The sequence below is a fragment of the Dendrobium catenatum genome, unplaced genomic scaffold (genome assembly GCF_001605985.2).
Source record: "Dendrobium catenatum unplaced genomic scaffold, ASM160598v2 fragScaff_scaffold_1179, whole genome shotgun sequence".
NCBI classification, from domain to species: Eukaryota; Viridiplantae; Streptophyta; class Magnoliopsida; order Asparagales; family Orchidaceae; genus Dendrobium; species Dendrobium catenatum.
The window spans coordinates 826,306-844,276 of NW_021319641.1; the positions used below are offsets into that span (position 1 = coordinate 826,306).

Consider the following 17,971-nt stretch of genomic DNA (forward strand, 5'->3'; position numbering starts at 1 on the left):
CGGTATTTCGGAAAATTAGGTCTAGAATCCGTCTCTAAAGTGGAAGGATTCGTTGGACAAGAAGCAGAATAATGAACTAAAGACTTACAGTGTTCACAAGGTACCGGCCTCCATTCATATTGCACCTTTAGATCAACCACATCGCCATCCAGAGAAACTTTTATCACGTCAGGGTATGTTGCGTTGCAATCCACAAGCACACATACTCGAGCAAAAGTCAACCGGGTCTTTTGCTCCGTGAGATGATCAGCAGCCAACGGAACACCGATTTTACTAGCGATTCTTGAGATCCCTTCCGAGTTCCAACAAGCCAGCGCCAAATCATGTATTTTAACCCAGATTGGAACCGATGAAAAATTTTCACGCTTAGGTTTGAACTTTGGATGCCATTTTTGAAGAACAAAAGGCTTCCCAAGTAGAAACCAAACTCCTTTAGACCATGCCATGTCAAAGTCTTCAACGCAGGAAAAGCGCAGAAGAAAGAAACCATCACTAAGCGAGAGTAGCTGGAGTGCACCTTTAAGCGACCATGTTTTGTTAATCGCTCCTAGCAGGGCTTCATAGTAAGGTCTTCTCCCGATAGAGTAACCTACCAGACACAGATTCCAATCTTCGCCGCCCTCAGTAAGTTTCTCATTAGAGAAGGGAATAATATCAGGCTCTGAAGGGTGGTGGAAAAGCTGAAGACTTTAGGAACATAGGAGGCGTCCGGAGCAAAAATCTGGTTCCAGTTGCGCAAGGTAGCCGGAGCAACTGCACCAGACGTCGATGTCTACTGACTTCATCGCGTATCGCTGCCAATGACGTCGACACTCGCCACCACCAATAAGGTCGATACATGCCATCGATACAAAACTCTAACTATCAACATTAACATTATATTCATATTAGACTTTTTAGTATGTAGTATCCTCTCCTCAAAGAGAAACGATTTAACATATCACAAATGATCTCATAAAAACAACTAAAATGCCTTAATACTTTCAACTTCTTATATGGAATCCATTAGTTATAATTCATATCCACTATATTATATTAAAATCTTTCTCAATTATGAGAAATTATGTAATTTATAGTTAATGACATATAGTTATGAAATCATTTGAAATGGATCTAAATCAGGATATTTTCTCTTTTTGGATTTTTATGTAAAATTTTAGATATCTCTATATTTTTTTTATTTATGTGATTACTAGATTTTATTCAATGTTATGACTTATGATGTTATATTATCTCACTCAATTGTTATAAAAAAACTAAATTTTCGTTAAAAAAACTTTATTTTATTAAAAAAACTTAGTGGCACTAATTTGATTGCAATTTAATATTTTAAAAATATAATAATTAAAAATTACAACAAGCTATAATTATAATTTTATGATTTCAAAAAATTCAGGAATAATTATTAATTTTAAAAAGTTACTATATATATGCAAACATTATTTATCCTTATTTATAAAATTGAATGAGTTATTGCATTTATAACCAAAGTTTAAAATTACCATTAATTTTTTAATAATACCCAAAATTTCAGCTAATTATATATATACTTTTTCTTTCAACCTCCCATTGAAATAGAAATGATTTTTTTTTTTAGTTTTTTTTTAAAAAATTCTAATCAATTAATTTATTTATTTTTCTCTACCCAAATGCTTTTGCAAAATAGATCACCTTCGTCTTCCCTCCCGCTGCGAAAGGAAAAATCTTAGCTTTTCCAGTTCTCCTTTCTGCGCTTTCTCAATGCTTCTGTCCATTGCTCACTCTCCTTCTTCTCCTCACTTTCTCTCCAAAACCGCATCGACCCCGTTTCCGTTGCCCTCCTTTCCGTCCTCCTCATCACTCCGCCTTAAAAACCCTAAACTCTACATACCCCATTGCCGCTCCTCCTACCAAGAAGCTGTTGGAAAATCTGCCATCCAACGCATATCCGAGAAGCTCCGCAGCCTTGGATACCTCCCCGACGATCCGGCGGCGGCGGCCGTCGGCGGCCCCCCACCGACAGGTCCCGGTTCTGCTGGTGAAATATTTATCCCCACCCCTTACGAAATCCCCAAGCACCGCGTTGGCCACACCATTGATTCTAGCTGGAGCACGCCAGAGCATCCTGTGCCGGAGCCTGGCTCCGGCAACACCATCACCAGGTTTCGTGAGCTCTGGAAGAGGGAGCAGGAGAGCTCGACCGCGGCTGGTGAGAAAGTTAAGATGCCGACAGTGGCGGAACTAACGCTACCTCGAAAGGAACTGAAGAGACTACGGACCTTGGGGATTGCGTTGACAAAGCGGCTCAAGGTGGGGAAGGCTGGGATAACCGAGGGAATTGTGAATGGAATCCACGAGAGGTGGCGGCGATTAGAGGTGGTCAAGATCAGGTGCGAAGATGTCTGCGGCATGAACATGAAGAGAACTCATGAGATTTTAGAGGTATTCTGAATCTTTGGTTCCTTATTTGTCAGGTGCTCCTTTGCTGGTTTAAATTTTTTTTTGAGGACATTTAGGCCAACTAAGGCAATCTCACACACACATCATGCACATCATAGATGCAAGAATAGAACCTAAAACCTCTTGGTTGGTACCTACCAACCAACTAATCAAGGCGAGCTGTTTTAAATTGAATTGTATTAAGAAGTTTGCTACTTCGTGGAACTTAGCTTGTATATATCTGAATAAATGGGGTTATAATCCCTTATTTTGAGGCAGTTTAGAGGTTTTTTCAGTGATGGAAAGATGTAATTTACTTCCATAAGTTCCATTGGCTTCTCTCCTTATTAGGTCTGCAAACTGGGTCTTTTTATGCGCATTTGTTAATTCCCAGCATAAAATTGCCTTTTAGATCTATTTTGGCAGTGGTCCTTGGTTTAAGGTGATTATTGCATTTCGCTGTTCTTGGTTCGTCTTGAATGATGAATTTTATTGATATTTTTGGCATTAAGTGTAATCCCTTCTAAGCAGCTGTGTATGCTATCCTTGCAGAGAAAAACTGGTGGCCTAGTTGTTTGGAGGTCTGGAAATATCGTTGTCTTGTATAGAGGGACAAATTATAAGTATCCTTACTTCCATTCTGGAGAAGACAATAGTGAAAAGCTGGATGAAGATTGTTCTAAACCCGACTTGAATGGTGTAACTGATAAAGAGCATGGTTCAAGCTCTTTATCTACAATTGCAGCAAATACTTGTATTGAGTCAAGTGGTAGCAGAGTTCGCTCACCATTTATTTCTGGAGTTGGTTCTCCTAATAAGTTGCGCTTGCAATTGCCTGGGGAAACTCAGCTTGAAGCTGAAGCTGACAAGTTATTAGATGGATTGGGTCCAAGATTTACTGATTGGTGGGGCTATGATCCTTTACCAGTCGATGGTGATTTGTTACCAGCTATTGTTCCAGGATTTCGTAAGCCATTTCGTCTTCTTCCCTTTGGGTTAAGGCCCCAACTGAAAGACAGGGAATCAACAATTCTAAGGAGGCTTAGCCGACACGTACCATGTCACTTTGCACTAGGTGACAATGCCTTGTCTTGTGATGATCATTTTATACCTTCTTGCTGTGTGGGCATCCTAAAAAGCCCTTCATCATCCTTTTTGTCTCAGGGAGAAATAGAAACCTTCAAGGTTTGGCAGTTTCCATTATTAAGCTATGGGAAAAAATTGAGGTTGCAAAAATTGCTATAAAACGGGGTGCACAGAATACTAACAGTGGGATTATGGCAGAAGAATTGAAGGTATGTTGGCAGCTTTCGTAAGAATTAACGATATCCCTATCTTATCATTGCCTATGTATTTATGGGTCCTCTATGCTGATTATTCATTGTACTTGATAATTGAAGCTAAAATTATATTCTTAATGACCAACAAATGATAGGAAAAAAAACTTAATTGTCCATTGCTTTGTTTTGATAGACTCGGTTAGAAATTATTATAAATGATCTTTTTATTAGATTTAAATGAGAATTTGGCTCTTAACATGACATAATGGAGAAAAAAGATTAATGTAGCCAACTCCATGTAGTGAGATAAAGGCTTGATGATGCTGTTATTGTTACTTAAGCATATGAGCATTATCTCTTGGTTCAGTCATTTGGCAATTTACGAAGGGGCTTTACTTAATTTGAGATCTTAAATTTCTTGATTAATTTTTTTCTTTATTATTTTCTAGCTCATTACTTTGTGATATGTTTTACAAAGGATTTTAAAACTGATTTTTATGGTCCTAAGCACTTGAAGAATGGCTTCAATATAGGTAGCTCCTCTCATGTCATCATCATTGGCCAAGTTCAACTTTTTTGGCTTCCTTTATATATCTTATATATTTCTTACCATTATGTATTTGTATCCCTTCGGGTTCCATGTTCTCTTTCCTTCTTAAATCATAATAATGTTTTAAATTCAAGCGACCTATTTATTTAGTATGTGCTTATATTTGAGTAATTAGGTACTTTAGAAGCTAACACTGCTTCCTGTTTGGTAACCCTATGTGGTAGCATTGTATAATCCAAATCCAAATAGTTATCCTATTCAATTTACATTCTGCATGATAATAACCTGAAGGCAACCAAAAACTTGATGAACGTAAAAATAGTGGGGCTATTCATGACTAATTGAAATATTAAAGCCAATCCTCTAAAAGTTTACCCCAATAAAGTTGACTCCATGTCACTGAAGAAATATTCCTAAAGGCGTAAGCCAAATCATAGTTGTCGGAATCTACTCCAGTGAATGAATGAAGACATTCTTTGAAAATAATTGAAAATTTTCTCCATTGAAGCCAAATTCCATTAGAGCTATTCCTAATTGATGTAGACAAAGGGGGGGTCAACCCTAGTCCAAAATAAATCATATTTTGGCTTCCCTTGAGTCTAGTAGTTTTTCATATTTGAGCTAAACTTTTAGTTCATTTATGAGCTGAACTTTAGTTCATTTATTGAACTAAGGGTTAGCTCATTATGAGCTAACATTTTAGTTCATTTATTATCTTTTAATTAATATAGTTTTATGCTTTTTATGTTTGCTTTTATGTTTGTCTCTTGGAATTCCAAACCGGCTTTTGGAATTCCAAGATTCGTCTTTAGAAGTCCGCCGTGTCTTTTTTGGGCGAAGGGTATAGGCTCCCTATATCTTTTGCCCGCATCACTAATTAGAGGCAACAACAATTGCTGGGTCCTCTTCTTACTTGCACCATTGAGTTCTCCAAGTAGGTGCTAGTTCATTACTTGCTTTTGAAACATGCCAAGGCTCCCATAATCTCCTAAATGGTTGAGATTAAATATTAGACCATTTTGACCCAATTTATATTCAAATGTTTACAAAAGAAATCAACACCTTAACAATCTCATCAAAGTGCCCAATGGCATTTGCAACATAAAATGGCTAATAGAGAACATAGTGTTGGTTTCTAATATGTAGCTTCTAAAAGCAAAATCCCTTTTTTGGTGATTCGAAAGGCCGTTATTATCTTAGAAAAAAAATATTATGAAAGTACAAGAAAGTATAACATCTAGGAAAAGTGACAATGACTATTTAAGGATGTTAAAAAGTTCTATAATTTGACTCAATTTGATTTTTAGTTTTATGCTAACCTAGAAATTGATTTTGAGTCTTCCAAAATTTGACCTATCTTGCTTGAATAAAGATCAAATCTACTTGAAATGAGTATTTACATAGAATAAAATGTGTATAACATAATACATGTATAATATGCAATATATAACATATATTTATATCTATTATTAATTAAATATTCAATTTTGAATGATCTTGATATATATTTTGAGATTGTTTGGAATCAAATCATTTCCAATTGAGTTTGAGTCAAGTTGGAATCAAAATTTTCTATTTCATGTTGAGCTAAAATTCGATCAAACTCAACTTTATATCACCTCTACATCTGTTTCATGCTTTAAGTCACCTCACTCTTCTTAAAACTTGCAAAGGGTTTTAAAGTTAAGACCATACCAAGGTTCACAACTCTTAACCTTTGAACCACTATGGACCAAGAAGTTTCCTTTGAATTAAGTGGTTATTCTTAATATGTATGCTTGAACTAAATGCTATTTGGCCCTCCTCCTAATGACCATTCCTTTGAGCCTTTGAATCTCTGAGCGTCCGAGCTACTTAGTCCATTTGATAGGGTGGAAAGCCTTATGTCACCCAAGCTCCTCAACATAATTAGCTAATTTAATATGTTTTCCACCTGGGAACATCTTAAAAGAGGGAACTCATGTTTTATGATAAAGTCTTCAATTCAACTTAAAGATCTACCCCAATTAGTATGAATGTTTAGCCTAAGATCTATATAACCTTGAATGATAAATATTGAGATATTGTGTGTGTGTGTTTTTTTTTTGCACAATATATAAGAAGTCATCAATAAAGCAAAGATTAAGAGAGACTAGTGACATCCTTAATTGAGGGTTTTCTTTTGCAAATGAGAGAGAAGATTAATCATAGGGGCTTGAGCTTCTGAGAAACTTGAAACCAGAAATTAGTCTTTGATGGATGAATCTTTGAGTGGTGTACTACCTATAATCTAATCTGCCTAGTTAGATTTTCTTAGGTCCTCACAAGATTTGATGTTGAGAATTTAGGAACTTAAAATATTGCCTTAAAATTTAAAGCTATTTTTGAGATGTTAGAAGCACTTCAAAAGTATAATGTTCTTTATATCTTTGAATTGTGCTCTTTGAGTGTGCTAGTACAATGTTACACATAAACCTACGTTGAATAAGTGCTCAAACTGCATGAACTAACGATGGGCAGCATCAAGATCAAAATCTTTATTTAATTTGATAAATATTGTCCATGAGTTTGTTGGAGAAACTATATCTTAAAATTGAACAACACACTTTAGTTTTTTTCTGCAGAAATTAACTGGTGGAACACTTCTTTCGAGGGACAAGGATTTTATTATCTTATACAGAGGAAAGGATTTTCTGCCACATGCTGTATCCATTGCGATAGAAGAAAGGAGAAATTGGAATTCTTGTGATGGGAAGCCAAACAATGATGAAGTAACACCCTTTGTGATGAATCTCTCTTCTAGTGGAAGGTTATCCAACTCCTCTTCAGAGATTGAAGTTAAAGAAAAAGCTGAAGGAAAAAGATCCCTAATGACTGTAAGAAATCTCAAATCTGCAAGCTCATCTATTAGAAAGGTGGAGGCCAAGTTAAACCAGGTATTTTTTAATGACCTATGTTTTTATTTATAACCTAGATTAAGTAATTTCATATTATTATGGAAGTTCATAACTTTCGTATAATTTCATTTGATGGCAGGTCAATCAAAACATAGAGATGACTAAAAAGCATATTGCAGAACTTGAGAGATTGGTTGAGCCTACAACTGTTGAATTTGATAAGGAGGGCATCTCAGAAGAGGAAAGACACATGTTACGGAGGGTAGGCCTTAGAATGAAACCATTTCTATTACTTGGTAAGGCTTATGATTTGGTGAAAAAAAAAAAGAAAAATTCCTAAAATTTGGAGAATGTTTTATCCAGTGATTAGTTTTAAATACATAATCCCGTATAGTTTGATTGGAATTATGTGGATAATACGTAGGGTTTGAGTTTTGATTTCATCCTTATTGAGAGCTTTATTTTCTTGGCTTGAGACTTTCAAAAGGTGCAGGCCTCCATTGTTTATTCCTCATTTGGATCGCAGTGGAGAAATCTCCATTTAGGGATGTCATTATGCTCTATTTTAGTTATCTCCTTATGCCAGAGCAAGGCTTGAATCTTCTTCACTATTATAATTTCTTTTCTTGATCTATTTTCTTCTTAAATATTTACTTATTGGTATTGCCTCCATGCATGGGTCAAATTTACTACAACTGGGATTTCAATTATTGTATAAAAATTCATTTGATCTCCGAATTTTTGTGGTTCAAATTTCTTGACGATTTCTTTGAATTAATAAATTGCTGCTATTTTGGTTTCAATTTTATATATTTTCATCCTTATTCTTTAGTGAATTTGTGTGATTAGTAGTCTTTGATCTAAGAATTTTTTTTGGTGATTTATATTAATTGCATCATCCTATTTTCAGTAGAAGATAAGATTAGAAAAAGTCGCCTTAGATGGTTTGGTCACATAAAACGGCGGCCTTGCGATGACCCGGTTAGGAGAGTAGAGGTATTAGATTTGACTTATGTTAAGAAAGGTAGGGGTAGACCTAAAAAGACTTGGTTAGAAAATATTAGGAATGACCTTTCTTTATTAGATTTAAACGAGAATTTGACTTTTAATAGGACACAATGGAGAAAAAGGATTCATGTAGCCGACCCCATGTAGTGGGATAAAGGCTTGATGTTGTTGTTGTTGTTGTTGTTGTTGCATCATCCTATTTTCACCGGAAGTCTGATTTTAAACATCGTACATCAATCGATTATAGTTGAAGGAAATAGCCGTGATCTGGGTTTTATAGAGTATCAATTCTACATCATGTAAAGCTGCAAAAATTACCTTGAGGATTGTTCTTTGATTGTTCAGGATTCAGGAAGCACCCTTTAGGGTTTTTTTTTTCCGTAATAAATTTAATTATTATATAAATAGGAAGCACCCTTTAGGTTGTTCTCTTGTATTTCACTTTTTTGAAAGGTTATGATGTGTTCTTCGCTGATCTGGTAGGAGAATTGTTTTTAAGGAATAATTGGAATATTGAAAATGATCCAATTCCTCTCTCTTGCTTAGGTAGAAGAGGTGTTTTTGATGGAACTATTGAAAATATGCATCTTCATTGGAAATATCGGGAACTTGTAAAGATAATCTTTAACGACCGGTATTTTGAAAATGTTGAAAGTACTGCTCGAACCTTAGAGGCTGAAAGTGGTGGCATACTTGTGGCGGTTGAGAGAGTGAGTAAAGGTTATGCAGTTGTTATCTACCGTGGGAAGAATTACCGGAGGCCTGCAAACTTGAGGCCTCAGACACTCCTAAACAAGAAGGAAGCACTAAAGCGTTCTCTTGAAGCTCAACGCTATGAGGTGCATATTTCTTTTCTTGTTTTATTAGTTAAAGTTTTATGCTTAGTATCTTATGTGTCTTTTTATTTTTCTCTTGTTTCTTTGAATGCAGTCTCTGAAACTTCATGCTTTGCACCTTTCAAAAACTGCAGACCAGTTAGATTATAAGATTGTGAGTAACCTTTAGCTGTACTCATTCTTCTAGTTTTTATGTTGGTAACATTTTTAAATATTTTTAGCTGACTTCATCTAGTTTTCCAGGCCAATAATGACTTGAAGATGAACATGCTTCTCTCGTCTGAGTTTGAGGGGTCAAAATCCCCCAATGACATAAGTGACAATATTGGACCATTGGAAATAGATAATGATAATGGTTCTGAGCCTGAAATAGAGTCTTATACATCTTTTCAATCGGACTTTAGCGGAGAAAATGTTGAGGTAAGGAATCATGCCAAACTTTAGCATGATTATGCTATATACCCCGATGAATACTTTAGCAGCCAAACATTTCAAAAAGAAAAAAATATTTTGATTGGTACAATGATTCTTTATAGGATTACCTTGGTTGCTATAGTTAGGATAAGGCGGCGGCGGTTGCTGCTACTAATGATGATGATGATGATGAATGTATGTTGTTTTTGACATCTAACCATCCCTCACGTAACTCCCCCACGTAGGCAAAACTAGACAGCATCTAGCCACGTTGTATGCACGTTCCAAAGGCAACTGTTCTTATAAAGTCACGAAGAAAAAAAGGACTTGCGCTCGTTCTTGGAAATTTTCAGCTCTGGTTATTTTGTTCTTTCTCTCACGATTATGCACCTCCCGTCTGATTTCGCACGAACAGACAAATCTTGCATGTCTCTCGCATCGATCAAGCCCAATTTCCACACAACCCTTACACCTCTTTCGTCCGTCTCGTACGCAAGAAAAGCCAGCCACCCAACCTTCCAGGCCCATGTCTGACCCAGGCGACTCCCAACTCTGCCTGCGTCCGAACCCGCGTGAACTGCAAGCTGGGAATCCACACCTACGACTGAACGACCCCGCCGATCTCCTGTGCCTTCGATCTGCGCCTCCTGAACATAGCACTAAGCCTCCCCTTCGATCCTCCTACCTCACAAGAAGTAGCTCGTGAACGAAACCACTGAATCTCTGTGCCAGACCGGTCCTACTCTACTATTTTGAATAGTGAGTAGGAGTATGAATGGAGGGAAATAATAATATATGTGTATAAATATAAACATATTTGGATTTAAAAAAAAAACATGTAGCACAATCATCAAATTGGAGGGATTGAAGATTGATTTCGAGATTAAACAATGTCCCTAAGCCCTCGGCCATTGAATCCTATTCGGTTGGGTGGTTTTGAAAGGGCAAGTGCCCTCCCGACCTCCCCTCGTGGTGGGGGACGCCGTAGGCTGCCAAAATTTTTAGAAAAATAAACAACTGCCAATTGGAAACTTTGAAGATCGATTCTGGGTCTCATTGTTGTCCTGAAACCCTCGACTATCAAATTCTAACCGGCTGGGCAGGTTTTAAAGGGCATGTGCCCTCCCCTCCTAACCTCCCCTTACTAGAAGGGGACGCCGGGAGGTTGTCGAACTTTCTTAAAATCTTTGAAAGTTTGATGGGAACTAGAAAGTTTTAAGCTTAATGGAGAACACAAAAGAAAGTAGAACACGACTCAATCCAAAACTTTAGTAAGCAAATCCCCAAATAACATTAAACTAACTGAAATTGTTTTTTTTTCGAAGAAAAAAAAAAACTAAAAGAAAATACTCTCAGAACAACCATCTAATAGTCACCTCACATGTAATGATAAAATTAGGTAAATAGAATGCTCAAGGACATGCAAACCAGTGGTCCACCACAACAACTTTCGTCCAACGTCCGTCACAATTCCTCCAGCAAATATCAACAAAAACTGACCAACCAACACCACTCTCACTTTTACAATGGGTTGGAAACTTGTGGAGAGAAGAAAGGGTTAGAAGACTTGGAAGAAGAAACAAGAAGTGAAGAAGTAGCTCTCAAGCTAGAAAAAAAACCCTCAAGTTTTTACACCTTTTTTCACTTCCAAAACTCCTCTTTAAATATGAAAGAAAAGGAGGCCAATAGCCAGCCACAGCTGCCCCCTACAACCAACCCAAAAGGGGAAGAAAAAGGCAACATTAAATGCACGATAGAAGCCCACCCGAACAACCAGAAAATTGGGAAAGCCAAGGGACAACAATAGGAACCGAACAGCCAAGGCCAGGGGAACCGGGAAAGCCAGGGAGCAGCAGCAGGAACCGAACAACCAAGGCCAGGGGAATCGGGAAAGCCAGGGAGCAGCAGCAGGAACCAAACAGGCGAACAACCAAGCCAAGCATACAGCAGCTCAGTCGCCCCCACCAAACCTAAATCAGCCCAAACACAAAGCACACCAAAGGAAAAACATGTCCAATGAGCACCTAAACCACACATGATCATCGTTGCCTTCCATCGTTGGGTAAATAAAAATTAAACTAAAAAATTACAATAACATTAAAAAAAAAAAAACATGAGCATGAAGATTTGATTGCATCAGAGTTTTATTGAATTAATTAATCTATTAACTAATTATTTAATTTAAAATTAATTAATTAAAATTTGAATGATTAATTAACCAATTCAAAGAATATTAATTTAATTAAAAGTTAACTAATTAAGAACTAGTTAATTAAATTAAAATAAATTTGAGATTATAATTAAATTAAATAATTAATTTGTTTTAAAATAAACTTAAATCTTCTAATTAATTAAATAATTGATTAGTCAATTTAATTAATAAACTAATTAAATTAATTAATTTAATATTAAAATTAAATTTTCAAATTCATTAAACTTATTGGTTAATAAATTTAAAACTTAATTAATTTTAATAATGAATAAAATTAAAACTTCAATTAATTAAACTGATTAATTGATTAATTTAAAAAAATATATTTGAATTTAAAACTTTATTAATGAGTTGAGAGGTTAATTTAAAAATAAAATTTATACTTTAAGTCATTAACTAATTGATTAATTAAATTAAAAATAATTAAAATTAATTTTTTATTTAATTAACTAACTAGTTAATTAATGCAATTAATTCAAAATAATAAAAGAAAAGAAAATGAATGTTTGCACTATGAACCAACCTCTGTACATCTCAAAAAACAAACTCTCAAACATAACTGTACAAAAATAAAAGACAAACTCTTAAACAACAAACTAAAGCACTAACTACAAACTATAACACAAACTACAAGCTCTGACTCTATCAAGCTCCCTCCTGTGGAAGCCCCGAACACCTGCAAACAATTATGAAAGGTCAATGCAGAGTTGTAAATAAAACACTAGGGTTGTAAACAAAAAAATTGGTATTGTAAGCAGACATTAGTACTGTAGGTAAAACAAGTAGCTAAAACAAAGTGCTGAAAGTAAAGGTAATGAAACTAAAACAGGGGTATTGAAACAAAAGGCAAACTGCTAAAGCATAAAAGAAAGCATTGAAACAAAAGCACAAGTGTCGGGGCAGTCATAAGTGCAAACTAAGTAATCTACTGTCTACGAAATGCAAACTAAATAACTATTATCTAAGTCAACCAAACTAAAATCTTTGGGCTACTTCTACGTGAAGCAGTGAGACCCGCTTTTAATCAATCTATTAGAGAAACTTCCAAAGTGAAGCACAAAACTCTAAAGCTAACCTAAATGTTCCAATCGAAGAAGTTATCATTGTTATTTGGGAAACATTTGAGAAAGATGGCCCTCCCTAAATCAAACTACAGACTACTTCCAAGGGAAGCCATAAGACTTGCTGTATAGGCAACTCCCAAGCAAAACAATAAGCTCCAATCTAAACCTAAACTTTCGGGCAACTCCTAAGCGGAGCCGTAAGCTCCTATCTAAACCTGAACCTATGGGAAACTCCTAAGAGGAGCTGTAAGCCCTGATCTAAACCTAAACCTATGGGCAACTCCTAAGCAGAGTCGTAAGCCCCAATACAAACCAAAGCACCATAACACTAAAACTCACATTTAACCACTTCAGTTTACTTGAGATCCCTGAGAGGAGGTAACTTATGGCTACTAATCAGATTCTCTGGACACTACGATCAATGATTATGAGTGTTGGTTGACTGAAACCTACGGTTTTTCCGGGATGACAAAATCATGTGATGTTGATCGGGTCTACCTGCATCCCCCACAAAGATTAAAACACTTACAAGTCTAAAGTTAATTCATCCTTAATCGAGAGTTTTCTTTTATGAGAGAGGAGGGGTAATTAACTATGAGGGCTTGCATTCATATGAAGTAGGAATCCAAAACTAAATAAACCTCGATATAATTATCAGGGGAAATCTGGTTAATTAACATCTTATGTATCTTAAGGAAAAATGGAATCTTAAGCCTAAGAAGTGGGGTTCGTGCCTAAGCGTCATCCTTTCTTGAGCAAATAGTTGCTATGATTAGAATCGGAGATTCTTCCATGTGGGCACAATGATCAATCTCTCTGAAAGTGCACATTCTTGCACTATTTGCTACTCTTTTTTTACTTCCCTAATAGGTTAAATTATTCTTTTTTTAGTTTCAACTTCTTTTATTTCCAACACTGCCGTGCAGTACCAGCTTTCATAAAATTATTGCTATTTATTTTTTATTCTTGCTTTCCGGAAGTTGAATCAAGTTGATATGAATGCTAGAGATTCTCGAGTCACTCAAATCTTGAACAAAACTTTTTATTTCAAGATAATTTTATAGTTTTATCTTGAACGTCATATGATCATAAGTTGAACCGGCTTTGAAGAGGCTTTTTTGGCAGTATTAATTTGTTCTACTATGAAAACTTGGGAAACATCTAGTAACTGACTGTCACATTTTTTTTGCAATTTTTAATTGTTTTTGTTTGTCATTTATATATGAGAAATCATCACATCTTTGTGAATCCTTAACAGTTAACACAATTCTGTTTAAGCGACAATTGAGATTTTGGTAGTTTGTGTGGTAGATCCTTAATTTATTGTATGAATTGCTTCACTAAAATATAAGATTTCATTTTTGTGATAGGAGTGCCATGCTTCAGTTTTACGATTTATTTTTACTTGATAAGTTCATAGATGTGAATGGATGTTGAACATTTTTCTGTTAATTTTTTGTTCCGATTAGTCCATTGAATGATTATTTTACACTGGCCAGTTGACATGGGTTTTAACATCCCTTTCCAGCATAGATTTTGAAGTTATTGAAAACTGCTTTAGCTTGTTTTTTTTTCACTGAAAAAATAAACATACAATTTGAAGTTATTGAAAGCATGTTGGTCTGTTTTGTGAAGCTTTTAAGTAGGTTTTGTTTGCATATATATTCGTCATCTTATTCCTTGCCAATGATCATGCTTGTTAAGGAAGTGAGTGAAGTCAATACAGAATCCTTCCACCCTAAATATTATGTAGTATTCCAAGCGATAAAATGGAAAATTTTATTGTTCCAAATCAGGTAATCAAGTCTACTTCATCTGTTATTTTTTAATCTTTAAACTGTCATCTGCTTTCACTACTTTGAAAGTTCATTTCTGTCTTGAAGTTTTCATGTATACTCAACTTCTACATTTGTAACAGAAGATGGTTGTTTTGGAGCATCAAAATGAGAGTCATGACGCTGAGATGGCTGAGCATTGTTTGGCATCCATGAGGAAGGTTTCTATGTCTGGCAGTGAGGGAAAATCTCTTGATCCCGAGGTTTTTACACTAATGATCGGGGCTTGTTATGCTTTCAATTTTCTGCTTTATCTGTTTCTAGTATGCAGACCTTAGTTATTTTTATTTTCTTCCTTCTCTTGTGTACTTTTGGCCTCTCTTTCTTCTGCTTAAAATGAACAGCTAGTTCAAACTTCAACGCCCACTACCTGCGCTGAGTCTAGTGCTTCTGAGGAGCTATCTATAAATGTTTCATGTGGAGGTGCTCACAGTTTATTGGGCTTATCTTCTTTGGAAAGTAATGGTCCACGAGAATCAGATGTTGAATCTATCTTCAGATCATCTCCTCTTTCAAATCGAGAAAGACTTCTTCTGCGCAAGCAAGCTCTCAAGATGAGGAAGCGTCCCGTTCTAGCTGTTGGTAGTAATCTTTCTCATTCTTTTCAGATGATTAGAAATTTTATTTTTTCGAATGTCCATGTCATAAGATTAGAGAGAGTCATCTTAGATGGTTTGGTCACATAAAATGTTGGCATTCCGATGGCCCGGTTAGGGGAGAGAGATGTATTAGATATGTCCTTTGTTAATAAATGTAGAGGTAGACATAAAAGACTTGGTTAGAAAGTATTAGAAATGACATCTTTTTATTAGATTTAAATAAAAATTTAACTATTAATCAAACACATTGGAGAATAATGATTCATATGGCTGGGATAAAGGCTTGATGTTGTTGTTGTAATATCCATAGTTATTTTCTGCTTTAAAGTGATTTTCCAAAACCTGAGCACCGTGTGCATTTTCTTATAAAATATTGGACGCTTATGAAATAAATAAGTTATTTATCTTTTTTTAATTCTTTAAATTTCCTAATATCAGAGGCATGATAGGTTTTTTTTTTTGTTTTATGATGCATCTGTGTGCTGATGCAGTACATGTCACATATTTCCAGTTATAATTATGGTCATGTATAGTAAGCAAGTTTAAGTTTGTTTTTATGTCATTTTTATCAAATTTTTAGGGTAAAATAATTAGTCTTCTTGGGCATTCTTCTCATTGTCTTGTTCTCAGTAGGCTAGAGTGGCAATAAATGCATGATTATTATTATTCATGGTAAACCTTAATTTGTAATTAAAGATGGTTTATTGATCTTTGTATGTATCTCACAATCAATATGTTCAAATGCAATGATAACGGAGAATGATGGATTTTGAACACATAACAAAAGATCGATTTGACATGTAATGCAATGATAACGACGAATGAATGAAGATGGCAACCCCCATGCTACGTGGAGATACTACGATCAAGGCCTCACCATATGCTCAAGGTTGCTGGAGTACGTCAAGGTCATCCTTGAAAGCGAGCTTGGCTTTGCATCTATGAATATATAGGAGAACTCTGGTAGTCCACTATTAAACTAGTCCGCTGGACTTGTCCAGCCGGTGCATACTGGACTGGCTTACGAACAACAGAGGCGAAAGAGTCCGCCTCCTGCATGACGATCAAACCGAACAGAGCAAGAAGAGCAGATTAGGAAGGTTCTGGGAGAAGTTTAGGAGTGAAATTTTAACTCCTAAAATTAATTGGGAAAAAAAAAGATTTAATATAAAATTTTATTGGGTGATAAAAAATTTAAAATAATTGAGAGAATTAATGAGGAGTGAAATTTTAATGTATTTTTCCCAATTTTTTTTTTTTAATGTAGGGACTGTTTAGAGATTTTCTTTTGAATTATATGCATTAAATAGTTTTTTTCCAAGGGTTAGGGCATTTTGAATTTGGCTGAAATTTGAGATCTCTTAGGTTTAGATTTTTGGACTCTTGCAGCGTCTAAAGATTTGGGAGATATATCCTCCTCTCGAATAGAGGATCAATTGTATCTTGCTATTTTCCTCTGTTAGTTTGTGTTCTTGCAATAAAATTCCTGGTTTTCTCTCATTTTTCGTTGGATTTGTGGAAATTTCTCGCTGTTTTATCGAGATTGATAGGATTTACTTGAAATCTTCAAGTGTTTTACATCATCCACCTATGTGTTTGCTCACAATCAACAACGAGCTATAGTGAAGGTGTCTCGCCTTGAGATGGCCTATAACTCCATCCAAAAAAATTTAGAGGTATTGACTAAGCTCACTATAGAAGACAGTTGAAGAACTGTAGATCAAGATTGTCAGGTGAGAAGACGCCCTAAAGGCGAATTTGGCGAAGGAGAGGTCCTAGAAGGATGCGATACTATGGCGAAAGAGTTTGTTAAAGCAGAGGTCACCAAGGTGTTTACGAAGGTCAAGGCGACTAGGGACTAGTACACTTTCTTCAAGTGCAACACGTACTAGGACATCTATCGGCTAGAGATACAGTAAGGTGATCGTGTACTTCCTAAGGACACTCGTCTCAATGGGCGATCTCAATCCCAAGTTCCAAGACCCAATCGTCTTCTTTAAAGAGGATTTTGACTGTGATAAGAGTGATGATACGAATGCGACGGGGGATTAAGTCGCCTGACCCATATATATTTTTCTTATTATTTTTTTTTTACTTTTTGTTTTGTCCCTTAAGGGCGAGCTGCACATGTTATATTTATTGATGATGAAATAGAAAATTTTCTCTTGTCTTGTTTTATATGTATATTTGCTCACTGTCTTATAATTTCTCTAAGTGTTCATCTCAGTAGGGTATTCCATTTAAGCGAATCGTGGTATTGCCTAAATACAATGAAAAGTATGCAAGGCTTGCTCATTGGGGCCTGGGTGCAGTGTTAAATAAGGAAGGGTTCTCATATACTGGATGAATGTGAGCAAAGAAGCTAGTTCATGAAACTAGAATTTGAAGATAAACTTAAAATATAGGTTCTCTTATAGGAAAATCTATAAAATTAATAGATATTATGATTCATAGGAAGATAAATATTTTATGTATTCATGAAACTAAATATGTAGGAGAAAATGCTAAGAAGATTAATAGTTTATGATTTAAACTATGGTTATTCATGTAGGATTTATACTAGAAATGGTATAGGTGTGATTATAAGAGTGAATGACAATGTTGTAAAAATTAATATAATTGAAGATAGAATTATAGCTTTAAAAATTGCATTGATGTTAAGATTTTATTCTAACTTATGATTTTGGAGTTGCTAACACTTTATTTAAGAAAAGAGAGGAGTTTCTCTTTGCTTGTCAAAATTGAGAGCAAAACTCAGATTGATTTTTTTTAATAAAAATATTAATTGTTTATATTGTGAAGTCATTATGAGTGAAAGTTTATGGGTTTAAAATGACCGATGAAGCTAATAGGATAATATTAGATTTTGCTCTACATCT

At 35.3% G+C, this 17,971-nt stretch overlaps 1 protein-coding gene across 10 annotated transcripts in view; it reads left to right on the forward strand.

Moving 5' to 3' along the window:
- Positions 1-1,642: 1,642 nt before the first annotated feature.
- Positions 1,643-17,971, forward strand: part of LOC110095092 (CRM-domain containing factor CFM2, chloroplastic) — a 34,215-nt gene continuing 17,886 nt past the window's right edge. For 8 of the 10 annotated variants that reach the window (XM_028698923.1, XM_028698922.1, XM_028698919.1 and 5 more), the window contains exons 1-10: positions 1,643-2,421; positions 2,971-3,493; positions 3,583-3,730; positions 6,839-7,163; positions 7,264-7,420; positions 8,679-8,971; positions 9,063-9,122; positions 9,212-9,388; positions 14,577-14,696; positions 14,838-15,075. In XM_028698923.1, the coding sequence (XP_028554756.1) occupies positions 1,741-2,421; positions 2,971-3,493; positions 3,583-3,730; positions 6,839-7,163; positions 7,264-7,420; positions 8,679-8,971; positions 9,063-9,122; positions 9,212-9,388; positions 14,577-14,696; positions 14,838-15,075 (2,722 nt within the window). In that variant the 5' untranslated portion in view covers positions 1,643-1,740. The remainder of the gene's footprint in view (positions 2,422-2,970; positions 3,494-3,582; positions 3,731-6,838; positions 7,164-7,263; positions 7,421-8,678; positions 8,972-9,062; positions 9,123-9,211; positions 9,389-14,576; positions 14,697-14,837; positions 15,076-17,971) is intronic. The other 2 variants (XM_028698925.1, XM_028698926.1) reach the window with 2 other exon arrangements.